This window comes from Phallusia mammillata, chromosome 2, assembly GCF_965637545.1.
Source record: "Phallusia mammillata chromosome 2, kaPhaMamm4.hap1.1, whole genome shotgun sequence".
Taxonomy (NCBI): domain Eukaryota; kingdom Metazoa; phylum Chordata; class Ascidiacea; order Phlebobranchia; family Ascidiidae; genus Phallusia; species Phallusia mammillata.
The window spans coordinates 27,675,171-27,703,125 of record NC_137253.1 but is presented as its reverse complement, the minus strand read 5'-3'; the positions used below and the strand labels follow the sequence as shown (position 1 = coordinate 27,703,125).

The following is a 27,955-nucleotide window of genomic DNA, read 5'->3' as shown; positions in this document are numbered from 1 at the left end:
TCGCCGTTTGTGGTGTGCGGTGTCGGCGGTCGATCAAACCAGCGGGTAATAATACGATTACAAATTGTGGTAAATAAGGCCGCTTCATAGCGCAAGGTTGTCTCGGGCCGTGCCAGCTCCAAGGCCTTTTGTTCGTTTACATTGCTTTTTTGACGTTATGACATCACTGTGCAGAAATACTAGACCGGTGGTTCCTTAGCTTCTCGGCGCCATGGAGTGTGATTCCACAATAACCAGAAGTGAATGACACAAAAAACTTAGACAAAAACCAAGTGGAAAATCATTTGTTATTACGTCATAGAAACAATCAACAGGCTGAGATTGTGATGACGATATTAACACTTCAAACATGAGCAAAATAAGTGAAATCTAAGTCAGTTTCAGTGTTGCCTTAGTGTAAGTTGCAATCGATTTTTCACCTTTTGCAATACCACAAGCGGGTAGTTATTAATTCGCTATTATTCACCAACATTTCATGCTAATCTTATTGACCACCCCCAAAACACTTCCGTGGACCCCTGGACACCTTAGAAATAAATCTACTAGATCAGTGCTCTTCAACCGGTGTGCACGGTGCACCCTAGGGTGCACCAAAATATGCATGGGGTGCACCAGTACGAAAAGGTATAGGGTGCATCACAAACTTTTAATGAACCATTATTATTTGCCTTTCAGGATATTAGAAAAAAGATGTAGGGTTTAACTGATGTATAAATGAATCTCTGTATTTTTTTAAAAATGTTGATAATGTGACACTTTTAGTGTGGTTGACGTATATCTATGTCAAAAGATATTTTGCGCAGAGTGCGGATTGACGTTAGTTTATGTCAACCGCACTCAAAGTGTTAGACATGGTGATATGCAAACTTATTTTTCATTTCACCTTTTTCCTCAGTTTACCTTTTTAGTAAACAGGGTGCATGAGTTCATCACAACAACTTTAAGGGTTCACCAAACCAAAAAAGGTTGAAGAGCACTGTACTAGATGGTTGGTCCAGTCGAGTTGTAAATCGGGCTGGGCTTTTCGGGCCGGGTTCGGGCTTGGGTTTTTAAAGGGCCTGATTCGGGCCTGACTTTACACTCTGAATCAGTATTTTTTGAATAAATTTAACTAGATAAAGTTGCTTGTCCTGACCTAATGTCAAATAGCCCTAAAACTCCTTGTTCTACTTGAGTCTAGTAACTAGACCAATTGTCTATTCTGTTTGTTGTCTTAGTCTTTACTGGTGCTTAAATGTGTATGCCTGTCAATCAAACTTCAGGCCTAAACAGGCTTCCCCAAAACAATTGGTGTTCGGACCCGGTTCCGGGCTTGTGCTTTTGGGTTTGGGCTCCAATTTCAGGCCCGTTGGCAACTCTGGGTTAGGCATCCCATATTAATTTACAATTGTGTGCAGTCAGATAAGGTCGGTGTGTTAGTTATCGACTAAAGCAGCTGACTAACAAGGCTTGAGTTTGCCATAGCTCTGCAAATATGGTTGCTGCGAATCTTTAATCTAAACTTACGTGTAAATCAAAGTGCGCTTGACAAACAATGCGGCCTGGGGTACATGAATTACCTTGACTGCCGTGGGATTCGAACCCAGGGTAAAATTCGACAATTCGCTGAAATGTAAGTTAAAAAAAATTAACTTTGTTTTTTTTGTGAATTTTTGTTTTTAGTGGGACGAATTTATTCGAGCTGGAGAAACCGTGGATGACCGCACCGTCCGTCAGATGATCGATTCACAACGGGTAAACCAGTGCTGCCAAGTCATCTTTACATCGGGCACGTCCGGCCAGCCCAAGGGGGTCCTTCTCAGCCACGATAACGTAAGTCGACATCAAAGTCTCCTCTAATCTCGCCTACAACAACCGCTCTTGAGCTGTGACGTCACGCGATGACGTCAGAGCTGCGGCGAACAATTGGGCGGTGCTGGGAAGGCGCTATTGGTCGTTGGCGGTCGCTAAGTTGTTGTTCCTTTCATCTTTTGGTTATCGTTTAATCTGCGCGTCTTGTTGAATGAAGTGCCAGGGAACAATATGAATGCCCGTTTCGGTTGTTTTTTCACTAAACTTTGGTGGCTTATTTGCGTTGGTCAATGCGATGTCTCTTATCAGTGGTATTGCTGATCAGGGCAGCTCAAGAACTGACTTATTTATATAACGCCAGGGTTATAAAAATTGTTATATTGAAACTACCCTGTGTCCCAAACATTGCTTTTTAAAATTACAGGCAAACAAAACAATGGTACTTTTATTATGTATCGAATAATATCGTGAAAAGGCATGAACGAGTTTGTACAACTAATGGTTATCGTTTTTGAATAAAATAAAATGCAATTAGACTTTATCAAAAACATTTTGGCGCCTACCATCCCCTGTTTGTTCATACGATATGTTGAACATAATTATTCTGCCAAGCAAGCTAGTAGCCGCAAGTTTTTCAAAATGGCAACATGTAAAATACAAATCCTAACAAAATCGCTTCACTTGTATTTCTTTAATTCAAAGTTTATTAAACCAAAACATGATTTGCAGTTTCCATATTGATTACCATAATTTACCAGTTTAGGGTCAGGCAGTGTTTCAAATCAACAGCTATTTTCTGCACAGATTACCAGCACAGCACGTAGATTGGTGGCAACGTACAAGAGCCACCACGAGGTTTTGGTCTCCTACCTTCCTCTCTCGCATATTGCTGCACAGATGTGCGACTTGTGGTCAAGTTTAATCGCCGGAAACACGGTGTATTTTGCCCGACCTGACGTGCTAAAGGTAAAAAAGCAATAGTATCACCATTTTTAGAGCTTTTCTGACAATTGTACAATAAGTGATACTGATCATACGTTGATGTCACATTACACTTAAAAGCCGCATTTTTGTTAAAAGAAAATAGGGTCGACGTTGTTAAAAAAACGTTGTTTCCTTAAAAGAGCCGAGTAAAGAATAAATGAAAACCTACTTTTTAAAACCACAATTCAAGTATATGCGAAATGTCACGTAATACACATACAGCACTCAGTTGTTTGGTAGAGAACCATGGGAATTCCAAGCGTGGTAAGTTCTTACTCCACTAACAACACAATGTAATTCACTCTATTGCGTTGTTGGCTCAAGAAGCATGTTATTAGTTGTGGTATTGGATTATTAAATGTTGTTTGAATGTATTGCGGGGGCGGTATGAAATTCTTAAGAACTAGCGGCCAGTCCAGTCATGAACAAGGCAGGAATGCGAAAAACGTATTGTGGCTGTAACTGCACTAATTTGAAGGTCTATGATCGCTACCTATGTACTATAAAGATATAACCTGGCCACCTTAATAACCTCCTTATGCTACTGGTTAGATCAAATACACAGAAACTTAAAAATGTTGAGTAAAACTGCTCTGTTGCTATTGCCATGATCGGTATTGACAAATTAAGACAAACTTTTTTTTTTTTTTTTTTTTTAAGTTCATATTGATTTTTAAACTTCGCAATTTTACAAAAAATGTTCAGAAGAAAAGTTTAAGATGTTCACTGTTTGAATTTTGGAGTTTAGTTCCTCCGATGCTGTGTTCATGGTATTTATAAGCAAACGCTTACCGAATTGTGGTAAGTACTAACATGGGTACCTTTATACGGCGTTTGGTAAAGAAAAAGTACATCAAACGGATCAAATTTACACACATATTAATTAGTTATCCAAATTTGATCGTGCTAAAATTTGACACTGAACGACCCAGCGGTTCAACCACAGGCCCCCAAAACGTGAGTGTTTTATTTTTCGCATTGCCTTTTCTCTTACTGCGTGTCCAGAGCATTTGCAATATGTATATAGTGAGCATACATTTCACACACGAAGTCAATTAACAATGAAGACAACACACCAGGGGTGAATGACTTTGAGGATTGTTAGCTTTTCACCACGCAAACAAGTCAGCAAACACGGCATATGGACACATTCTGTTGACCCGTCGTAAAATATGCGACTTCTCGTAATGAACCTTCTCCCATGAAAACAAATAAGTATTGGATTTTTCTCACGAATAGCTTCCGTATCGAATCCTGTTCACAAGGCCGTTGACCGTTGTAAAGGGAACATAGATGTAGAATGCTAATTATCAGTAGTCACAGTTTCATTCTGGGGGCATTTTTTTAACTGTTTACACTTTGAAACACTATCCACGGAATACGTGGAATACAACGGCCCTAAAAGACGAAAAGAGCGACACGCGTTATCATTTAAACGTATCGTCAAATGCTCATACCATCATCACTGATATGAGGGGCCACATCAGTTGCACTATAGTTTATAACCACTTGAGTCACTTTAACGGGTGTAACTGATGTGGCCCATTTGGGCCGTTATTTTCCTCGTTAAACTTGTTCACACTTTTAATTGTTTTTTTTCTTTACTACTGTTTCCTATGTGATCACTTGGAATTATGGGATATTTCAGCCATCTCAGCGGTGCCTCATCATACACCTTGACGCGATTCACTAATCAGACTTTGTACCCAATCTCAGTTAGATCTCAATATTCTCCCAACATGAAAACGTAACGGCTTAGCCGGCGCTGATGCATTGTGGATCCACGTGTTTTGTTCGCGTGTCAGAGGAAAGGTGTTGTATAGTAAAGTCATGGAGAAATGGCCGAGAAACGCCTTTACGCAAACACGGTGTTTTACGTATTAGTATGTGCACCCCTGGTAGGACATTCTCAATACTGAATGCCAAAGATCACTGGAGATGTCGATGTTCGCTATGATATTTTAGATAGGTTATGACGTGTTGAGATCTCTGGGGCTTTACGAGCAAAATTTACGTAAGTGACGTTTAAAGGAGAAAGTCGTCTGACCGTTGTACTTGACAATATTTTTGTCAAATGCATTGAGCTTCAGAAGGATGACAATTAATAAAGCAAAGATCTTGATTGAAATTTTTTTATTCCTGTTTCAGTCGTGCTAATACCTGTTGGATCGGTTTTGTTTTTGTTTTACAAAACGGAATTACATTTTCAATAATGGTTGCAAAGTGTCACAAACAAAAAATTGCACTGACAAAAACAATTATAAACGCAAAATTTTACACTGACAAAAACAGACCAGTCATATTTTTACAACAACATGTTCGCCATTTATCGGAAGTTCAAAAAGGAACAACTGGAAAGAATTAAATTTGTTATCCAAATAAAATTAATGAATTTCGTTGGAAATGTTTGAACACATGAAAATAGTGTCAACTTTTTTTTGTTTTATATTTTACCCTTTACCCAATAAAAATAATGAAGCTTTGCAACAAATTATCCTTTCCAATTAGGTTGATGGAATTGTGTGTCTTACTCTAGAAATTACATGGACATTACTTAGAAAAAGACCGTGTGGTAGCACTATCCAGATAATTACATACAATGAAGTTGAATAGAGGTACATTGCTTTTTCTTTGCATGTAAACTTTTCAATATTTTAATTTTTCGCAGGGCAACCTAACACAGACGCTAAAATCGGTCCGTCCTACTCAGTTCTTTGCTGTGCCAAGAATTTGGGAGAAAATCCAGCAGAAGATCATTGCATCAAGCTCTGAAGAGGGAGGTCTGCAGAAGAGAATCGCTCATATGTGCAGAAATATCGGTTTCAAGGCTGTCTCGCATTTAGCTGAAGGGTAAGTACGTTATGTTATTCATGACTGGAACATCCATTCACGCGCCAACACAATGAACGGCGAAGTTTCCTAGAGTCCTGGATCATCCATTCACGCGCCAACACAATGAACGTTAAAACAGATGTTCTAATGCCGATAAATCGGTCGCTTTTACACCACTGAGCTTGTTTTATCGCTACGGTGGTGCGAGTTTGCAGCCGCGCGATCTTGTTATCGCTGTTTTACATGTGTGTGTTTTGCATTTTGTCGCTTTAAAAAGGAAGTTGTCCTGCAGGTTATGTCATTATCCTGATGAAGGCGTCTTGTATAGGACGTCGAAACGTCGATTGTTTACAATAAAACTGCTGGATGAGCAATACTTGGTTATTCATGACTGCTGCTACGTTTTCATGGCCATTTTGAACATGGACATAGTATATGGCAATTTCTCATAGTCGGACAAACGCTAATGGCTCAAAAACACGTGTGCATTTTCATGCCCCAAACTTTGTCCACCCTTGAAGAGAAGCGGGGAAGATTGCCGGTTTCAATCACTTGTTTGCCATTTTATTTCCAAAAAGAACAAAATTTAGCAACATTTGATTGTTAGTTGTAACTTTTTAAAAATATTTCGGTATTGCAACCAGAAATGGCTTTGGTGTATAATTCTAAACATAAGACCTCAGCCAAGGCAACATGGAAATTAATGGATGTTAAAAGGTATTTAAATTAACAAAATCAATTTTCAGTTTTCAAAATTTATTGAAAAAGTCATGTCTTCCGTGACTTATCGCAATACCAGCTTTCTCTTGCTCTCAGCATCGACAAATATATTTTGTTGGATTTGAACCTTTGAGTTTGACAAACATCAGGCAATAGGGGGTTTCCCCGCCCACGTTCAGCGGCGCAAACATAGGCTGAAGGAATCGTGTTTAGTTTCTTCTCAAGACACCGAAGAGGGCTCGTGTGCAAAAAGTAAACTCCCTATAGAGCCTTTAAAACATCACGCCACAAACGGCTGTGTTTGTGAGAAAACCGGGCCCTGAACGCAAATAGCAAATCCCCAATAACCACTTGCAAAGGTGGCCTGTTCTGTAAAGCAGTCATGGGAAAATTTGCGCAGCACAGCAAGTCACATGTGGAATTCGAGTCGATTTTCAATGTATTTGGATTAACACGGATCACGCGCAGCACAAACTCCGATTGATTTTTGTTTGCAAAATAGCAGTGGTTGTGTTAGTGCTAGAAACAGTTTTTGACTGATCGATATTTATGCAATCTATATATTATGCCCTAACCAAACTTTAAACCTTATTTTTTGCATTTCCAAGGACTTGTTTTGCTAAAAAAAACTTTTACAGCAAAATGACTTGGATGTAAAATAGATCACTTGCGAGTGGTCGGTTTTATTGCTCATACTTTCACTGATTAGAAAATGAAAGTAAATCTTAGTTACTCGTTAAAAATACGTTTTTCTTTGTGCAAAGGCGTTTGTTACGTTGGCTTCCAAATAATTGCAATGAACTTGAAACAACTTTCACTAGAACCTAGTTTTTACACAACGTTTGAACCCGGCACGCCCGAAAGCTCAATATGTTTATGCCTGCATACGAGTGAGTTAACTCTTCCATTTGACCAACAACCTGTGCCCAGTGCATGGGATATTTGCAACAGCTATAATGTGTTTTGCCTTCGTTCAGGCAAGTCGGCTAAATGTCAAACAAAAGTGAACTCGATTCGAATCATAAACCGGTACACAACAGTCGTAAAGCAAATGCACAAAAATGAAACAACCAACTTCACGTGTCAATCAACAAATTCACATCACTCGCGTGGGAGTTAACTGTTTCAGTTTTGGTTTCCCCGAGAACTTGTCACAAAAACTTTGACCTTTGAAACCTCGCCCCCGCCAGATTGTGACGTAACATATAACGACGTACGTCCCGAACCGCAGACGTTGTACGAATACATGACCTTTCCCTCCGACCTGTACTGATGTAAATGTGTAAAGGTCAAGATTCAAGTATTTCTGCTTCTGGTGTTGGATTGGCGTTAAAGGTTTATTTCTATTTATAAATCGTCTATTAGACTTTCCATTGCCCTGAAACATTGTATGCTTTGCGTCCTTTGCGTTTTGCAGAACACATGTTGCAATTATGAAGTACACACTGGCAATCACCAACGTAAAAAGCGACGTGGTTTATTCTTAGATGTTTCTGCATTTGCCCATGTCATTTACAAAGCAATATAATGCCTAAAAGGTACACCTGAATTTAAATATCACTAGTTGGAAAAGGTTTATTTCCCGGTTATAATCAGTTGACAATCCTGTACAGAACAAATATATTTCGCATCTTCAAATAAACCTTTCTCAACTTGTGGTATATAAATGAAAGGTGGATTGCAAGAATGGCAAAAGAACAGAAAATGCTTCCCAGAATCAATTTACTTGAATATATACGCTGGGTCTTTGCTGTTATGCTAAAATTTATACTGATTGAACACACACACACTTGGTGTTGCATGTATTGTTAACATACAGGTGCCTGGCGTTAAAACATCACAATGACAGGGCATTAGATGACTAAATTCTATATCACGGGTTACAAATGTGTGGGAATTCCGTTTATTTTCAAAGAGGTGACGAAATTCAGCACTTCAGTCAGTTTATTGTCCAACACTGCTAGAATGTTACTTTGATCTTTTCCAAAGCTCCGGTACTTTCCATATTTTGACGTCACTAACGGTTTTAACTACTTCCTCTGGGGGCGTCAAGCCCTCTAGAGGTTTTACTGACGAAATTCTGGTCGGTTTAGTGTTGAAAGGTTGGGAATTTCAGACCAACTAGGCGCTATTCGGTTTTCATCTGTACCGCTAGAGACGAAGACGTTTTTACGCGTCAGAACTGGTTAAAACTGGCAACATTACGAGTGACGTTGTACGCCAAACCCATTTATTGAATTTACTATAGTTTGGTATTCAGGGAGACATTGTCTCTGTGGTTTTCTATTTTCTATGCTCCCTTTGTGCGCTTGTGATTAGTGCAAGTATTTCAGAAGAACCTATATTTGAACCGAACAATGTCTTCGAAAGTAATCTCCGCTATGCGACGCGTATTATATTATTATATGTAAACCACAGTACTCATGACGTCAACAAACGTTACGTCATATTCCTTTTGTGTGCATCTTAGGCCCACTAGTCGAAAAGATTTGTAATAAAACTTGCAACCTTTTGTGTCCAAAAATATAAATGACAATTAGGCAATGTTGGAATAAGTCTTTAATGTAGCTTAACTGGAAATGCCACTAAGGTCAGGTACACAAGGCGCCAACGGTTTTAGCCACTTAAAAACAAATTTCTTCTTTTTGAGAACAGCTGCAAAAACGTAAATTCCGAGCATGAGCATTTAGGAATAATTTTGGAAATTTACCCACCAAAGGTCGGATATCTGCACTGTAGCAAATAACCACGAAACAGCACAAGCGGTTCTGGACAATATCCCAAAAGTAAACGAACGGCGAGAGAGCTACGTAGGCGTGGGCCCCAATCACGTGCAGCGCTCTTTCACTGAAGGAAATTCCAAAATGTGCCCACGCAGTACCCCGGCGTTCTCGGACCCTTCGCAACACATCGGCCCAGCCAAAAAAGTTATTGTGTTAGTATAGCAGGCGGCACCACCGGTGTTCTTTATAAATAGCCGAAACGCCCACTCAAGAGGCGACCTATTGTACAGGTTTTGTCACTGGGCTCTTGTTGACACATTTTCTCCCCCTAACTCCGCAAATAGAAGCCCTTAGCTGTATTGTGTGAATTCGGGTCTTCTCTATGTCTATCCACTGTTATTTGTTTGGTACGGACGCCGGATTAGTAGGCTCGATAGTGGAAATTGGGCTCAATCATTTGAAGCGCTTTGAAGACCGGAAATTGCTATCCTTATTCGTGGATTCTTGTTTCTATTCTTGTTGTTGTTATTGTCGCTTTTTTTCCATAACGGACGCGGCGGTTGGATTGTGTATTCTTTGTGTGGCCAAAAAATAGTCACATCTTGTCACACGCTTACTTATAACAGTGCAAATATAGTAAACAAAGAGTACTTATCAGATAGCAACGAAGATTGGCTGATATTGCGCATTTCAGGGGAATGTAAAAACCAGACAAGTTTATTTATGCTGCTTGGTTCGACATGCGCTTTTCATAAGCGTTTCGCGAAAAAAGATATCTAAGCTTAATTAATTTCGAATTTGGATGAAACATCTTAGCTTTTTAAATTCTGTATTATTTTGTCTGTCCGAAATGTTTTTTAATGCTTCGTCATTCATTGTCACGCAAAAGGTGTTTAGGGGCCCCAGTACGAAAGCGGTTTTCCTCCTCAGCAAGTAAAATAAACGGTGACGTCATAAAATGATCTCTGTCACAGCAAATAAATCAGATAAAATCATAAGACATTGACCCTGACCCTGACAAGAAGATTTTCTCAAAACCAACAAAATGTATGTCACAATTTTTCTTTCGGAAAACCTTTCTCTTTTCCGTTGGATCCCGAGGTAGGTTATACGTCATAAGTCGGAAGGGTGTGCCATCACTGTGACGTCATTATTAGGGGTTGAAACACCGTGAGAGAAAATTCTCCCAAATGTTCAAAACTTTTCCAATAGGTCTTACGTCGAAAAATGATTTTAGTTTCAATTTCGATTTTAATGAGTTTCCAATCAAACTTTCTGCATTTAACCGTAAAAATGCTTTTATAGCTTATGTTGTATCATGTATGATCGTTTTAAACAATAACATTTTCGTGCAATAGTTTTGCGATTAGTCCTATATAGAGTGAACACGAAACGCTGCTATCATGCTGAGTTCTAAAAATTCTATAAAAGCGGAACAAACGGTTAGGAATGTTGTGTACATTTGTGCACGAGACCAAGTCGAGCAGATGTTGATTCGGGCAAACACCCACCTACGCTTATCGGCTCAACGCTTGTGGCTTAATGTGTGCGGTGGAATAAAACGCTGCCCGTTGTTGTTTACACACGGGGATTTTCCTGTGGGTTTTGATCCCGTTAATTTTGATCCAAACAAGTGACTCAAAAACTTTTTTAATGCTAACTTTGTCCAACGTGAGGCTAAATTAGATATGAAACTAAAAACTTTACCCACGTTCATTTGGGTAGTTATTTTATTCATTAAACTTATGAACAGATCCGTGTATTGTGTTCCAAACGAAAAACGGTTTTCAATGACAGTGCTCTACAGACCAACGAACGTTAGCTGATATTGCATTATGGTTTTTGAACTCTAATTAAATTGGTACCTAGATTTTATTGTAAAATGTACAACCTAATGGTGTGACAAATCAACATTTTTGAATCTACTTTTAGGAAGTAACCACTCACCTATCTATGCCTGGTGTTTACGCACAAAACCGACTTTCTCAAACTATAGTATTTTACAAAACGGCCTTGTAAAAAGTGCAATTAATTTACAGCTGCACTACATTTTACTTGTAGCAACTGGTGATGCCACTTGGGCGAAATAAATATACTCCTTTATATGAACCGACTGATACAGTTTTAACCACGATTTTATCTTCTATTGCTTTACTGTTAAACTTGATTTATATCGTTTTAGCAATACATCGAAGCCATTAGGTTATCAGCTTGCTGATGTTCTGTTATTCCGTCGAGTGTTAAGCGCTCTTGGGTTGGACCGTTGCAGGCTCGTCGTTTCGTCAGCCGCGCCACTCTCCGAAGACACGCAAAAGTCTCTCTGGTGCCATCACGTGGCGCTTGTCCAGGTGTACGGACTCAGCGAATCAACAGGTGATAAAACTTTAATGTGATATCTCAGTTTTTCAGTTTACGTGACTCAGGATCTATTAAGTAGGACCGAATGGCTTGTTAACTGGTATCTAAAGGTTCTGGGTTTTAAACCGGCCCCTTTCTGTCGTTTTTTCACCAAGTTATACGGCATTGAGTCAGCTGATATAGCTCGATAATGTACCATATGAAACGTCGTTTTCGCAATTAAAAAGAAGAAATAAATTAAACAGAATATCTAAACATAATGTCGATGATAAAAAAATTAGAAACTACGTTAGTTTCACCAGTCGACTTACACTTTGTAACAAAACTTTATTTCCTTGCTGGGGTTCGAACCCATGGGCGCAAGATTTATATCGAATATAAGTTTTCAATTTGCTTTTTAAACTGGCAGGTCCACACGTTGCCTGCTTGAATGAAGCTGGATGTTTTAGACTCCAATCAGTCGGGAAAAGTATGGGCGGCGTGATGACTAAACTGGATGAGAGCGGGAGTGACGAGGTAACGTCATCATTGCATAAATTATTTGATTTTGATCCATATGAAGACCCATGAGGTTTTTTCTCCAATCTACAGCAAGAAAATGTTTGTGGCTTTAGATTTGTCTGTGGGGACGCAATATAATGATGGGATACCTTGATGCACCGGAAAGTACTGCGCAGGTCATCGACAGTTCCGGTTGGCTGCACACGGGTGACGTAGGCAAGTTCGACGAGCAGGGATTTCTTTATGTCACAGGTCGAATCAAAGGTGCTTCATCTAGCGTCAATAATCACAAATTTATTTTTTTGCCAAATAAAATGTATTTTATGGCTTTTTGACTTATTCTTATAAGGCAGTGGTTCCCAACCTTTATCGACAAATTACTCACTTAACATTTCAAAACATTCTCATTCCTTCCCAATAATCTACATATAAAATGCGAAACCGATGCAAAGATCATTTAAAACTCAAAGTTCAATGTTCGTATTTACAAAGATTGTCTGTTTGCAAATCACATGTAAAAATTGAAGTAAATTCCTCCTTGTTTGAAACTACTGTTGTAAGGTTTTGGTGATGTTGCACATTTTTAGACCTGATTATTACGGCTGGGGGTGAAAATGTTCCCCCAAAACTTATCGAGGCCCAGGTGTGTGATGCGTTGCCAGCATTGAGTCATTGTGTGTTGGTTGGAGACGGAAAGCGATTCCTGTCGGTTCTACTTACTCTGCAGGTCAGCAATACATAACTATTTTTTCATCAACGCGAAATTACATAGAAAACAACATAAATGAAGGTGTTTCGTATGGAACGTCAAACCGTCGGCTTTTATATTTAACAAATTTTTTAATATTGTGTTAAAGTTTTTTTTAAAAAACAAGCCGAATTATACAAGATTTTGTACATATACCGTGCGTAATTTGGGCATGTGTGTAATGCTAGACGTTTAGATATTTTGCTTCATATAACGGCATGGAACGGTTTTCCCATTTGATCACAGTGAACTAAGCCATGGTAACGTGCTCGTTGGAACACCGCTATAACCAGGGTTGTCTGTACATGAAAAACCTCTTAACCTAATGTTTTTTTTGTTTTCTCATGAATTTCTTCTTTATGTTTTAAAGGGTGGGATGAAACATACTTATTTGTGGATGTAATCAATTCTATAATTACTGGATTAACAAATAAAGTATTTGCAGTGAAAGGGGCGCCTAAATTATAAAGACAAACTTAGATTACTGCATTAGCATTACAACATCCTTGAGTAGTAACGTTTTTCCGTTTGTTATCTGCCGGGGCTGTGCCTCACTCTTATACCATTCTGTATGGCTTGTCCACAACACACAACAAAGTACATAGCTTTAATGTCATATTTTGCATATTTCTCGAGACTTACAATTCTCCAGACTGGCTAATACCTCATGTTGTTGGTATTTTATTACAGGAAACCTAATGCACATGAAACACAAGTGACGCGCGCCTTATCACTAACGCCGGGTTTCGAACCCACCACCAACGGTTTCCGCAACTGATAACCAACTTCATAATTACATTAGTAACCCGCAAAAAAGCTATTTATAACTTAAAAGTTAAGGTAGAAATGGGCTTTTGCGCACGGGCTTGTACTAGTACCGGGTGTACTGTACATAGTAAGGGCGTGGAGTAGTTTCCCGCTATATGACAGATTCAAGTGCGCAGGTCAGGATGCGTCTATACTGGTGCATAAGCAAGTTCCGATATCTGTCTGTTTGTACGCCAACGCGACATCGTTAAAGTCGAGTGCTGGCAGCAAAATAGGCGTGCTACAAGTTCTTGTCAATTGATGTGATACTATCGAAATCACGGCCCTCGGTTGAGTTGAGTTAATTTCGCTAGTTAAAGCAGATAAACCGTCACAATTAATGACACTGAACAATCACCAAGTCGGATATAGCTGCGCAACGTTAAAACGTTTTGAAGCACAAAATAGTGAATGGTACACTTGGTGGATCATTAAACGCACTGCAGATACATGTATCTACGGTGCACCGTAGTATGCAGCGTTATGTGGCTGGAGCTCACCAGAGAGTGAGTTCGGTGCACTGTGAGTATAACACGACTGGGGTTTTTAATTTACCTTTTTTTTCTGTTTCTAATTGTTTAGCTAATTTTGTACAAATATGTTGCTTGGCACCTCCAGATGGGTAAATGATACGAGTCAAGTGTACTTTGTAGAAAGTTGCCCTTGCATACGGTTGGTAATATGTTTGTTTGTGATTTCAGATTGGTTATAGGTGAAGCACCGTTTCCAAACAGACTCATACACATACGTAAATCCATGACATTATTACAAGTATAGTTTCGGGTCAATAGAAAATATGCCGACAATTCCCAGCCCTAGGACGCAATAAACTTCATCACTCAAAAATAAACGATTACTTAGCCAATATCCGTTGGTTTGTTGTGTTTGATCGTCGACAACAATTGAAAAAATGTGCGGCTTTCAATTGTCACTCCCGCACACCCCCTCACATCCATCCAACCTTTTTTGTAAAGACTCAAGTGCCTTTATTACTAAACTATTCAAACTTCCACTGACGTGGGAAAAAATCAAAACTACCTATCATCAAACGCTCGCGTATAGGATGCGCTCTCACACCTCGATGACAAACACGCCTTTGATCCATTTGCGACGATGACGTCATGCAATTATGACGTAACCGCTCGCGTGTGGTCGCACACGACATGCCTTGTTTGGAACAGCACGCAGGGGTCATCCGTCATATTTTACAGTGCGAAGTGGATGAGTCTAGCGGACGGTCTACGAATCGACTCGCTCCCGTTTCCCGCGCTTTTTGTCGCGACTGTGGCGATGACGCGTCGACAATCGGACCAATCGCGTCAGGTCTCAACAGCCACGTGATCAAAGAAATTGAGGTATGTGTGTGGGAGGGTGAATGTGCCGGACTTGGTCGGTGACGGAATGTGAGAAATGATTGTGTTTGTCATCGTGCGGTTAGGGTCGAAATAATGGACCTGAGTTCGACACCAAATAAGTTCATGGACACCCAGTGTTATGTGTCAGTAAAATGTCACAAATTCTTACCCATTATGTGGATGTTGCTCATTTTTCTGAGGAATGTTGTCGATTTCCAACATCGTTTCCCGACAAAAAACGATCACCTATTGTTCCGTGTAATTTTTGGCAGATTACGCTATGCTGCGTCAAATGTACGATCCGAATTTGACTAATGTTAAACTTTTAAATTGCCCCTATGCAATATTTTTTGACAGTACATTTTGACCGAGATGTACCCATTTATTGTCACATATATTGTCACAGTTAGGCATACTTTTGCACTAGGTGGATGTAGTTCTGCAGTCTATTATAGAAACACCATATGCGTGATGTGCCATTGTAAATAAAATCCCCAATTTCTTGCAGAAACGACTAATTCAAGTTAACTCGCGGGCGACCTCACGTGCCCAACTCATCCGCAAATGGGTTCTCTTACCGGATGACTTCTCGGTGAAAGGAGGAGAGATCGGTATTTATGCGCTTGTTTTCGTAAATATAACCAAAACATTTAAAACCTCTTTACAATCAACTAGGCCCGACCATGAAAATACGACGCACCTTTATCCTCGAGAAATATTGCGAAGTCATCGACGCCATGTATGCCGAGTCATTATCGGTGACGTCATGCGATGGATACGTCATTCATTCACTGACGTAGCTGTGCAAAGAGGGCCTTTTTCGTTCATAGCTCTTGTATTTTGTGATTATAAATTCGCTGTCTTTTAATTATTGACTAGATAAAATTGTGTCATATTATTTATTCCCACTTTCGTATGTTTTGATTTTTCATGCGTTCATCTTTCAGTGTTATATCCGAATTGCTTATGGATTATTTTACACATGCAAAGAAAGGCAAAGGTCATGTGTACCTGTGTCCCTTTGCGTTGCACGTAACAAGGTGTTAAAAAAGTGATAATATTGTGATAAATAGTGATGTTGTATTGGTGCAATTGCTTTCATCTTGTGTATTTTATTTTCGCCTTTATCATATATTACACGAATTTTCTTTAATACATTTCAAGTAAGTCACATATTTCTGTGAAGCATAATAAAAGATGAACCGATTTAAAACTGGTTTACCCACGAGCTTTGTGCAGTCAACAACCTTACAATTTGTTTTAAATGCAGCACAAATTAACATATGCAGTTATTGTAAAAAGAATATTTGATATCTTTATTTAATCTCTAAGCCCTGATATTGTCAAGGCATGATATGAGCTTCAAACCTGAAAAGCGTTGTCTAAAAAAGGTTGCATTAGTTTATTTGCAGATAAAACGAAAATAGGCAATGGTGGAATATAGATTGCGCGTGTGGGACAGCGAAAGATCTTGTGGTCATCCTTTCAGAGTTGTAAGTCGGACCGAGCTTTACGGTTCGGGCTTAGGTTTTTGTTAAACAAACGGGCTTGATTCGGGCTGACTTATGTGTCCGTTTTTTTTTTAGATAAAATTACCTAACTAAGTAGCTAGTTGCTGGACTTCACTTCACCGAATGCCCAACAGCACTAAAACGCCATTTTTAATTATGTTCTGTACAGTAGTACATTTTGTAGGCTATTATGTAGAGGCCTGTCAATCAAATTTTCGGGCCTAAACTGACTTCTCTAAAACGGTTCGGGTTTGGGCCGGACTTTGGGCTTGTACTTTCGGGTGGCAAAGATATGGCGGGCGACAAATGCCAAAAAATGAATTAAGCTAACATTTAGAATGAAACAATGTAAAGCAAGTGAACAGAAACTGAAAACGAGAAAAAAAAGGCAAAAATATGGCAAGCGATAAACGTTGTGTGCTGTAGCACAGCATGATCGGAAGCCACAAAGAACAACGTACTTGTCCTTATTTTTTGTATCAATGACCGGTATTTGATTGCAAAAAGCCATCACCACGGCTCAGCTTGGGCAAAGAGCTTAACGACCGCTGCTTATCTCTTCAACGCGTTTTGCATCGATTGAAAGGTCTCTCTGCTGCTGCTCAGACAAAAACCTTGGCTGCTGTCATACCTCACGTTTTGTATTTCTGTAGTTAGTTTTTTTTATGTGACTAGTTGTTTTACTCAGATATTCAATAAGTTGTAAAACATAGAAAAATTAAGTTATCTTTAAATGCATGTGAGATTTACACGGCGAGTCTAAAAGGTTACTATTTTATGGCTGTTTTGTTTAATTATTTTGCAGTATTCGACTCAGTGTAGACAGTTTTGTGTAAAAAAGGAAAAATGTTACGATATCAAATATAAACTGGGTTGTAAGAGGACACCAAAAAAGGTTAGTCTCAATGCTCTAAATTTGATTCAAATTGATTTCAAAGGAAAAATTTAGGCTGCATATGTGACTAAAAAGCCCTATAAAACTTTGCACCTCAATCAGAAGCCTAATTGTTTGTTTTGCAGGACACAAACTATAAGGTACAAAAACAGAATTGAATTTCTTTTAGGTAAACTGTTTGCAGAAAACGAAAAACAAAATCAACAAGTATGATTTCAGGGGCATTATGTTAATGAAGCCAAAGTGACCAACTTTGTTTGTGGATATTTTGATTACGGTTTTGTTGGATCAAGAAATGACATTCGTTGAAGGGGCAGCAAAGCACGCTTGGAAATGAAATGTCCATCCATCAATCCAGCAAAGAAGATTGTGTGAATTCGTTACATCAGGTAAACTGACCAGAAAACTCGTTTCAAAATTGCTTTGTCATTTTTTGTTAATTTTTGGTCTACAAAGACCAAAACTTTTTTTAGAAAAAAGAAAAATCTTCTTTAATAAATGTAGCTTGCTAAAGAGCCTTTCGTTTTGTCCAGCTTATAATAAATACACTGTATGGTGCCAAACCATAGAGAACACTTGCAAATGCAACAATGAACAAATAGTCTTTATTTAAATAGTATTAATTTTACAAGAACACATAATTCCAGGACATCGGTAAACATCAGTGGTACGATCAATTATGGACTTTAGTGTTTAATGTATTGTGATCCTATATACAAAAAAGGATTTGTTTAAAGGTTGAATAACAAAAAAGGGAATTTTTTCAGTTTAGAAAACTTTAGCCATAGTATAGTTAGAGATGTTGATTTTTTTAAAGTTTATAACGCAGCGAACCCGATCAACAACTTTTGTTTCTTAGTCTATTCCTTGGTCTTATCAGCACCAAACAATGACAAATAGTAAATAAAAGGTTTATACTAAACTTGTACTCACTAAACAATTAGCTGAGACACATATACCGCATGTTTGCTTTTTTACAGAAACTGATCCTTTGATCAGGCGAAATATACATTTCTGTTCATTTCAAGAAAGGATTTACGCTTTGTACCTGTTTTTTATTAATCATTCTAAATACTCACTAAACGTTTACGTCGATATCGAAATCTACTAACCTCATGTAATTTGTTTTTGATGCAGAACGCCGAACGAATCAGTGAATTTATCGATCTCACATCATCCCATCGCTTCCTGGCATCTTACGGGACAGGTTCTGTCACTGTTCAGCAAACCGGAGGGGAGGAATTGAAAAGTAAAATCACAACTGTGCAAATACAAATTGTCGAAAAAGCCTTCGAGATTATGAAAATTTTGCTGCCAGCTTTAAAAAAGTAAGTTTAACTGCAAGACATGAAAACATAATGGAATCGTTTGCGACATCGAAGACAATTGCGTGTAACTCATGATGAAACAATTGGTTCAATATAAATTTTAAAGCATACCTTCTACACAAAATGTGTTTATTACACCCGTGTGCTGTATAAGCTGCGGTAAATGCGTGCTACCTAGTGGTGGGATTCAGCCCGTTCGCACCGACTCTACAGAACCGTCTCACGAAATTTTATAAGTTTAGCGAACCGGTTAGAATTACTGGTTACTGTCAATGGACTTTTTGTAACACAGAACCGACAGAAAAAATATTACATTTGTGATAGAACACACTGAAAAAAATTTGAACCCCACTACTGGTGCTTTCCTCATGTTGTGGGACAAACTCGTTAGGTTTAGGGGTACACGATTCCAAATAAAATAAAAATCCGTAAAATCCTATATGTCTTCCATTTTGTAAAACAAACACAATAAAGAAATGATGCCACACGATTGGCACGTGATTTTTAATATCTGGCGTTGTTTGGAATAAATACACTCCCACTATAACAGATAGTATTGAAGTACGACCAACTTATGGTAATAGAAAATGCTGTACAGGCGTTTTCGTCCACCAGGTTGCATATTTAACAAAAATGTCGTTCAGCTGGTGTAATGTTAAACAAAAATACTAGTTGTTTCTGTCCATAACTTGTATATGGTATCCAAAGCAGTTTTCATAATGCCACTATATAGAAAGGTATTTTTTTAACTGTTCGGAATATCTGATTTCGCTGGTACTGGTTAAGTTACTTTCTACCATAAATGAAATGTATAGATTTGTGTATAAGGATGCGATCGCGATTTTTGCAGAGTAAACAAAGACAAAATTGACCAGATCGATGGAGAACTGAAAACAGCGCTTGAGCTTCAATGGACCGACTTTGCTGCCGCGCTGGAAATGTTCTCACGTGATCTCAAGATTTTGTTTCGCATCAATAGCGTCACAGCAAACCATTCAGTTCCAAGTAAAAATTAGTGCTGTTAAAATTTGACAGCTTTGTTTTAACATTTTAGGCATTTTTTATTGTACTTAAACTAAAGATTAAAGGTCCGAACCCGGTCTGCTTTTGCTTGGTTTAATAATTAATCAGAACTACAAAAACACGTATTATAAAGTTTTGTCGGTGACCGAAGAGTTTGATGAAATACATGGATATGAATAGCAAACCCAATATTTCCAATGTCTTTTGGTTAAATTTAAGGATCCATGTTTGACCAATAATTGCTTTTAATGTGACATGTCGCTAATTTTTACCACACCTAATTGCAAACGACTAGCTGCGGAGAGCGCACACTGTTTAAACCTAGAAGGTCTAATCAGTGCAGCTGGTGACACGAAGTAGACCGCATTGGCTACTGCGGCAGTGTGTACTCTCTGCATCTTATCATTCATTGATTGATGCTTTCATAAAATAGCAAACGCTTTGACAATTACTCACACCGTTATTATTTGAAAAAAAGGATAAGAAAACATGTCATTTTTGGCCACTGTAACCAGTAAGCCAATGGTTTTCAAATAGTTTCGGGTTATGTTCCACTAGTTCAGTAAATAATAATGGTGGACCAATACATAGTTAAGGAGAAAGGCATCCACAACAAGCATATCGGCTTGGAATTTATTTCTTCAATGCATAATTTCCAGGAGTGATATCAAACATTACATGGTCAATAACTTGAATAAGTTTTTTTTTCGTATTGAATATTCAATTAATTATGTGCTATTTCCATTTTATCACTAAACATAACTAACGTCCCGTGGACCACCCAAAAAGTCATTATTGACCATTATTGGTAATCTAAATGGTCCATGGACCACCAGCTGAGAACCACTGCAGAAAGCTAACCGTAACGATTTGAAAAAAAGAATTGATCTGTTCGTTTAGCATGGAACGGAATTCGTAATGGAGTTCACACAAAACCGGGTGTGTTTGATCTGAAAGCTGCGACTCCGAGTAAAGAGAGAACGAAGGAAGGGAATAAACCTCCTGCATCTCGAATGGAGGACTCACTGAGAAAAATGGAGATGATCCTCCACGCTTTGCATGTAAGAATCAAACACGAATAACGTTTATGAAACCTGTTGGATTTGGGATGAGGAATTTGTGGTTTTTGTTACTTCAAACCAAGGGTTCCGCCGATACCAATTGTTGGTTCGCGCCAGGGTTAATTTAGACCGGGCTTTTTGGGTCCGGTTTGGGTTCAGTTCGGGTTCGGTTTAAATGGAATAGACATAATTTGGCTAGCAAATTCTAACTTGCGGTCTTAATTCGGGCTTTATTTCGATATAACTTTGGGTTCGGGCCTTGTTTTTTACAATTCCCAATTGAACATGTGGGGTATATTTTGACATATACTTTAGGCTTGGCGGATACATTAGCGATATTTGGTACGATTAGAACTTGTGATGCGACTGGCAGTAAGGAAAAGGTTTAAAAGCTACAAACAAAGCGTTATATTTAGATGTCGGTGCCTAAACACTGGTAGCAAACGTCAGATAAGTAAAACGCATCAAACGCATGGGGTAAAAGTTGTTCACAATTCAAAACGTTGAACCACTAATTACAGCCTGTGAACTTGATTCCATTTAAATAAGACGGAAACTGACTAATCGTCGTCAGTGACCATGCCTTCTAAATAGGCGAAATTAATCATTCTGTTTCAAAAAGATTTTCCTGACGTTGATCGTCTTCCGAGTAATTTTGTACAGACATATTTATAAGTTGCGATGCGACAACATATCGAATCACTTGTGGCCGGCGGCTGATCGTCCTTGCGCAAATCTTTGTCACAAGACAAGAGTTTAATGATACCCAAATTTTTCAGGCGTCACATAAGAAATTGGCCTTGGGCCATTCTTTGACCCGATAAAAATATTGTAGCCTTAACAAACACTTCTACATCCAAAGAAATGTCAACTTTTAATAAATGATATTTTTTTAGACACAAATCGCAGTTCATGCATGGACAGTCCAGAATTTCAGTTGTAAGTTTTCTTGTCTTATTTCATAAACTGTATAGTGTCATCTGTATTTTAATGTTTATATTTTACACAGCCTTTAAGATGGAAAGCATGTGCATTCAAAAGCAAACTCAAATAAAGGTAAATGCCAAAACTTATATTTTCTGTAGGTTTTACCAAAATAATCTTGTGCAGTGTCATATTTAAAAACATTTGCATACTGTTTGACCTAAAAGACCAGTGCAGCTGTTGACAAGGCATTCGTCGTACATGCTATACAGTTTATGTAGGTTAAAACAGTAAGCAATGTCTGCAGTAAACTTAGACCGGCGCATTGCTTTTATTTTCAAAATTAAAAAATGTCAAACGTCAAAGGTGCAATTTAAAAAAGTCACCGTCTATGATGCATATGGGTTTCCCTTTTATTGTTGTGCATTCGTAAGAACTGGTTCAACATTCGCATATGTTGAAGGTGAATTTTATCTCCATGGCTCAATAGTGCCGGTGATACTATATTGTGACAGATGGTCAGATTACAATAATGTGTTTGGTTGACATTCACGCAAATCCTCATCCAGATTACTACGCAATATCATTACTCGCTTGAACAAAACCTTTAATCCTCTAATCCAGAAAGGCCCAGTGTCTATGTTCTTTTAAAGCCTATAGTCCACATAACGACGAAAATCATTGTTTTTGTCTGTTTTTTTTTCTGAATTATTTTTGGTAAAACCTGGGTAAAGTTGTTGGTATTTATTATTTATTTTGAGTGGTTTACCTAAAACAAAGTATTTCAGCTTAAAGCATTCTCAAAGTAGCCAGCAGTTTAACAATGTACTCAATTCGTCAAGTTCTTGATATCAGACAAGCACCAATTTTTGCCGCTACAATTGTCCAAAATATACTTGTTTTTTATTTCTGTTTAATTATAATCAGCAAACTCAAGACATAGACTACAGTTTTGAGACACTGAACGAATTTACTTGTTTTTTTTTACACCCAGTTGTTAAAGCTGTTAAATTAGAACGCAGTTTGCTACTTGCATTAGTCACGTAATGCTCTAAAATATAATTGCGAGACTAAAACTTCTTGCAAAAAACTAGGGAAGTATAAATAAAAAGTTAAGCCCGGTTTAACGCCTCCAAACCAGTGGCTCGTACACCATTTTCAAAATAACTCTACTGCGCCCCCTAACGGCTGTATAAAATAAAACCTATTTTTTTCAGAACTCGATGCTAAACATCTTGAGGACGAAGCATGCTGCAGCTGTTATTATATTCATCATCACCGGAGCTCTTGTCCTTGCGCTTATGCAAAGTGGAATTATCTAACATGGCAAGTTGCTAGACCACCATCGTTCTTCTCTCTTCTGACGGAATGTTTGCTCCTAAAGGCAATATTTGGTCAAGCTTCTACTCGGCTGACTTATAACAAATCCAGAACAACTTTGTTTGATATTGATTTGCAAAGTACAATCCTGCACATTGACTGCTAGTAAAATTAAATTTTTTGGTTTTGTTTTAAAAACTCTTTTTTAAATTTTGTCTACAGGACAAATTGATTTAAAATCGAGGATCAATTTGAACTATATTTACGATAAAACTTAATTTGCTTGGTCATTTGTTTTTATTTGCTTTCTTTAAACCGTTGGTTAAATTCGTGCAAAGTTTGCAGATAATAATTTTGACATATACATATCAGACATAGAAAGCGACGCTTTGTGTTCAACTGTGTGTTTTACTGTTTTGTTCTGATATGTGTCTCATTTGAATTCTGTTTTGAACCATGTTTCATGATGTTAACTAATTTGCAAACCAGTTATTACATAGACTCCTGACAGTCGTAAAAATTTTTCCTAAGAATCAACCGAGCACTGTCCCTTAGAAAAGCTAAATCTTTAAAAAATCGGCATCAGTGAAAACAGTTCAAAAGTCCCTTGATCCAATCACGTATCTTTTGGGGGATTTTGAGTTTTGACTGGCTTACATTAACCCTTGTAGCACAAGCGTGACGATCCTCTATGACGTCACTGTGCACATGATCAGTCAAGCGCGTCGCAAAGTTTTGTCCCCGATTTCCGCCGTATTTTCTTTCTTGGTATTTTGTCTCAGTCAAAGACTCAGGTATTTGCACACAAAGAAGCGTGTAAACGAAGATATTATACAGCTATAGTTGATAATAGCAGAAAACTTCTTGTAAAGTCAGTCAAGTCAAGAAACGCATGTTTTATTATTGTTTTTAGTTAAAAGATAAGTTTTTTTCTGTAAAACGTTTTTTTGTGATTTCTAAGTCAGGTTTAGCGCTTAAAATCAACGGACTTAAAGCTGTGCTATTTGACTTCAAGAGGTAAAAAGTTTTTTCAATTCAAACGACACAAAATATAGGGTAGAAATACTGGCACAAACAAGTATTTTTGAGGTTAAACACCGAATTAGGTGAAGTTGCTTTAAAGTTTCTTTGATACCTGCCAATTTGATGTAACATCCAAGTTTTCAGTCATTTGTATACTATACGAATTTTGTATGCGAATTAAGTGCATCTCTCAGGTCGCCAGTTTGTTCGCACAAAGGCGTAGCATTTTGTACAAACACGCTCCTCTTTACAATCAACCAAGCGACAAGCTTAAACCTGAGTACAACTAAGCAATGATCTTTGCTAAGTTCTTCCCCCAAAGGCCAAGGTGTGGCCACCCATTGGGACCTGTCTCGCTTTGCATATTAAATGATGAGTCTTTATTCCTAGCCAAGGTTTTATCATGTACTATACTGGTCGTTAATAATAACTATAGGAATAATCCAGCTACCACAAACAGTTTTAATCTGGTTGCAGTGGCCAAGAATAGATTGAGGTTTTTGTAAATGTTACGCAGTTGTTAACTTAATTGTTGAGTCACTTTGGGTGCACAATGAATACACTCTAAATACAAGCATTTTACATGTATATGTTTGCAAGCAAGGTTGTTTGGCATCTGCGGTACAACAGCATCTTAAATAGCCACCGAGCAAGGTGAAATGAAAATTGGAAGAAGATTTGTTATGCGCGTTCTGTTCTCGTAGTGTGATTTACCAGTCGATTGCACGAGTAAAGTGGTGTATGTTAGGCAAAAATACCTTTTATATATCATGTTGGGTGTTAAAGTGTGGCAGTTATATTTATGGATAGAAAGCAACTATGCGAGTATTGAAAAAATGTTTTGTCAAATTAAGGGACTACTCACAAAAATCGACAGGTTTGAAAAGCTATACAGGAATGCTCAGAAAAACATATTTGCGAGCTGTGTGTGTTTGCAACAATTCGCAAACTTTAAGAGTAACAACAATTTATTTTTCGTCAGTTTTAGGTGTAAGAGCATTAAATTTAGAGGCATGTGTTCTCAAACTTGCACTGCGATATTTTTCTTTGTGGTCTTCCGTCTTTGTTCGTTTGCTGGAGATGGTTTGATGTTTTACAAGTACATAACAGAGCTTTTTCGGTGAGTTTTTAGGTTGTAACGCTATGAATAGAATATTAGGACACTAGTTTTACCTCTATGAAAACAGGACCTTGCAATTGTTTTGGTCGTAAAACATGGTGACGTCAGGGGCAGCTGACTTATACTCGTCACCAGGAATAATGAAAAAGAGTGTAAAATTACCCTTTTTGAAAACCAAAACAAAAAGGCAGACATTTTTCGCGCAAAACACAACATTTATTTTTAGCTATTCCTATAAGGCGTCATACACAAAGGGTTTGAAACACGGCCCAGAAATCCCTTTAGCCCTTTACTCTTCGAAACCCTTTTCATGCTTGGTCCGCAAAAGAATGCGACCAAAATAGCATTGAGTCGCAAAAAGTTTGGCTGCGAGATTAAGGTTGACGTCACGTGCATTTACGCTTCACTGCTTGCGAATGTGATGTGTTCGTCACGATTTTATCATGCGTGACGAAACCGAAACTGACAATACAAGGGGAATTGTTGAAAAATGTGTGAATTTGGTAAAACGTTAATTGTTGTGATTTGTTTGTTTCTCGGGTTACAGATTCTACATTTTGACTGTAAATTCACCATCTGTTGCATCATCGGAATACTGTGATATTCCTATCGAAGGCAATTTCTCCACCGAACAGTATGTTTGTCAATATTTATATATGTCCCGTACTTTAAATTAACATTTATGTCCCATATTTTACTTTATTACGTTATTTAGTTTCTTCACTTTTTTCTTAATTTCCCCATTACACATTTCGACGGTAAAACATAACCCAAAGTATGTTTAACACAGAATTTCCAATCTGTTAAAAATATTTTAGACTGGACCTCGACGTTATAAGAGACGACATTCTGTACAGCTTGATAGCTTACGGAATAACCTCAGTCTTCGCACTGATGTTAACTCCACCTCTTATTAAGTTCATGACCCCCAAAACGAGCGAAGTTTACGGTGATGAAGATGATGAAGACGATCACAGTATTGGTAAGTATAGTAGGTCACATAAATTTTCACACAATTAAACTCAACATTCAGGAAACATGAGCAAAATAAACCCACATATTTCAGTATGGTAGTGGGTTATATTTTTAGTTTTTACAGTACGCAGTAGAATTTTTACAGTAGCATTACAGTACGCCAGGCCCAAGGCGCGATACCTAATCAGCCGATCACCAAGCATTTCCATAACGCAAGGGGAAGGCTAGAATTCTAGCCTTCTGGTTTAAACCAGCAGTGGTATTCCAGCCCACGACAGGAGACTTTCGGGAAATTGCGCTATACCAACCGAGGCACACATGCTGAGTGGTGAGTTCGTCGAATCACAAGCGTTGGTTGCCTCTTATGCTGCATATATCAGATTTGTAGTATTATTTTGAGAAGTTATTATTTTGTTTGAGAACATTTTATTGCTGAAGAAATCCAACAGATTTTATTATTGTGATAAGATATGCAAATGAAGATTTGTGAGAGAGACAGACACAGGCAACAAAAAAGGGTCGCATCTGTATCGCAAACTTTATAGGTTCCTGGCCCCTGGTTTTTTACAGTGATCAAAATATAGAGTAGTTTCCTTTTTTGCCGAAGCGATAATATGATTGCCACTGTTTCGTCTTTTGAAATCTTATATCCTCCATTATGACAAAGCCACAGGAAAAAACAACTTCACATCACGGAAAACAAAAGTATGACCTGTACAAACTACTGCATATACAGAACAAGAAAATTATCCAGGGATTTCATGATACTTAAAATACCTTTGCGTTGAGAGTTTTAGCGGAACGGCGTTCTGGCAATGATTTCTTTTTACTGAAACGGCGTTCCGGCTTGCTTTCACCATTCTGTGTAAAGTTAGAAGCAAAAATTCAGAAAATGGCACGTAAAAGCATTAATTCATACCGATGTAAAAAAATTACAAACGTTTAGCGCAATCAAGAAAATATTGGCTTTTGACTTAAAAGTGATGCAAAGTTATCTTGAGTCAGGCAATAAATAGAATTTGTTTGTTTTGTGAAGCTAAATTGTGTCTGTGTTACAGGCTCAAAATGTTGGACCTCAAAAAACAATAAGAACAGCTTCTATAAATCCGGATCGAACCGGTTCAATCCCACTGATGTGTTTTACAATTACTGATGACTAAAAATATCCTAATTCTTCACAGATTACGATTTCCGTTTGACTGAAAAGGGTGGGAGGCGCACACTTCGGTATGTTGCCACAATTTTGCTCGTATTCTTGCATGACATACCAACCTGTGCTCTTGGAACCTCGATATTTGCTTCTATCGTTGCTCCTGATGGTCCAAGGTAAGGTATATAAAAACAGGAACTGGAAAACTGAAAACGTTGTTGTAAACTTTGCTTCAAGAAAAAATGTCGTTTTGCTATTTGGGCTTAGAGCAATATTTTATGCTGCTAATTGAAATTATGCGCTAGCTGTTTATGTAGTGTAATTTTTTACATTGTTATGGTGCAGATGCATTGAGTGTTTGTTTGTAAATCAACGAATCTGTCAGGAAACTGAAATCCACAGAGGATGGGATCCTGAGATTGTGTTTCCAAGGGCCGAGTAAGTTTTAAGTCTTGTTTACATCGATGTAATTTCCATGTGTTGATCTTATACCATGTCTTTGCAGAGATTATTACTGGCTGGGGCTGTTGGGAGGCAAAGTTTTAGGAACAATTGGTTGCATAGGATCGGTGATGTTTTTTGAGCTGCAATATAGATACCAAATAAGGGAGCTATCGGTAAGGCAGCTTAAAAATGACCGGTAGGGCTACTAACATAGGAACTCACAGCACACAAAGTTTACCAAATACCGATAGATGGCGTAAAGCGCGCGGTTATTTAAATAATGAGACTTGGAAAGGGACTAAATTTACCATTATGAAGTGGGTTTTTAGGTTGATTCTATGGTTACTATTATTAAGAAACCT

General features: G+C 38.1%; 2 protein-coding genes and 1 long non-coding RNA gene across 3 annotated transcripts in view; 2 read left to right on the top strand and 1 right to left on the bottom strand.

The window, feature by feature from the left end:
* The window catches only part of LOC145214078 (long-chain-fatty-acid--CoA ligase ACSBG2-like), a 31,676-nt gene extending 15,644 nt beyond the window's left edge, over positions 1–16,032 (top strand). Inside the window, exons 6-15 of the mRNA XM_080082526.1 lie at positions 1,663–1,812; positions 2,596–2,757; positions 5,444–5,625; positions 11,233–11,423; positions 11,818–11,924; positions 12,023–12,173; positions 12,497–12,636; positions 14,676–14,819; positions 15,328–15,430; positions 15,495–16,032. Coding sequence (XP_079938652.1) covers positions 1,663–1,812; positions 2,596–2,757; positions 5,444–5,625; positions 11,233–11,423; positions 11,818–11,924; positions 12,023–12,173; positions 12,497–12,636; positions 14,676–14,819; positions 15,328–15,430; positions 15,495–15,619 — 1,455 coding nt within the window. The 3' untranslated portion in view covers positions 15,620–16,032. The remainder of the gene's footprint in view (positions 1–1,662; positions 1,813–2,595; positions 2,758–5,443; positions 5,626–11,232; positions 11,424–11,817; positions 11,925–12,022; positions 12,174–12,496; positions 12,637–14,675; positions 14,820–15,327; positions 15,431–15,494) is intronic.
* A 1,110-nt stretch (positions 16,033–17,142) lies between these two features.
* On the top strand, positions 17,143–23,665 carry LOC145214145 (uncharacterized). The gene is made up of 8 exons (XM_080082610.1): positions 17,143–17,225; positions 17,445–17,614; positions 18,363–18,553; positions 19,404–19,558; positions 20,477–20,637; positions 21,534–21,576; positions 21,647–21,693; positions 22,779–23,665. Exons 2-8 carry the CDS (start codon positions 17,564–17,566, stop codon positions 22,881–22,883), a joined length of 753 nt encoding a protein of 250 aa, XP_079938736.1. The 5' UTR covers positions 17,143–17,225; positions 17,445–17,563; the 3' UTR covers positions 22,884–23,665.
* A 2,476-nt stretch (positions 23,666–26,141) lies between these two features.
* On the bottom strand, positions 26,142–27,336 carry LOC145215182 (uncharacterized). The gene is made up of 3 exons (XR_013857226.1): positions 27,272–27,336; positions 26,777–26,860; positions 26,142–26,366 (listed from the first exon to the last, which is right to left on the bottom strand). It is a non-coding gene; the product is annotated as an uncharacterized LOC145215182 (long non-coding RNA).
* Positions 27,337–27,955: the final 619 nt, after the last annotated feature.

Bases quoted from the DNA above. Each gene is read 5' to 3' on its own strand.
- LOC145214145 (XM_080082610.1), top strand. From the start codon at position 17,564: ATGTCCATCCATCAATCCAGCAAAGAAGATTGTGTGAATTCGTTACAT. The intron at 21,577-21,646 runs GTAAGTTTTCTT...TATTTTACACAG, and splicing joins GACAGTCCAGAATTTCAGTT to CCTTTAAGATGGAAAGCATG. The intron at 21,694-22,778 runs GTAAATGCCAAA...TATTTTTTTCAG, and splicing joins AAAAGCAAACTCAAATAAAG to AACTCGATGCTAAACATCTT.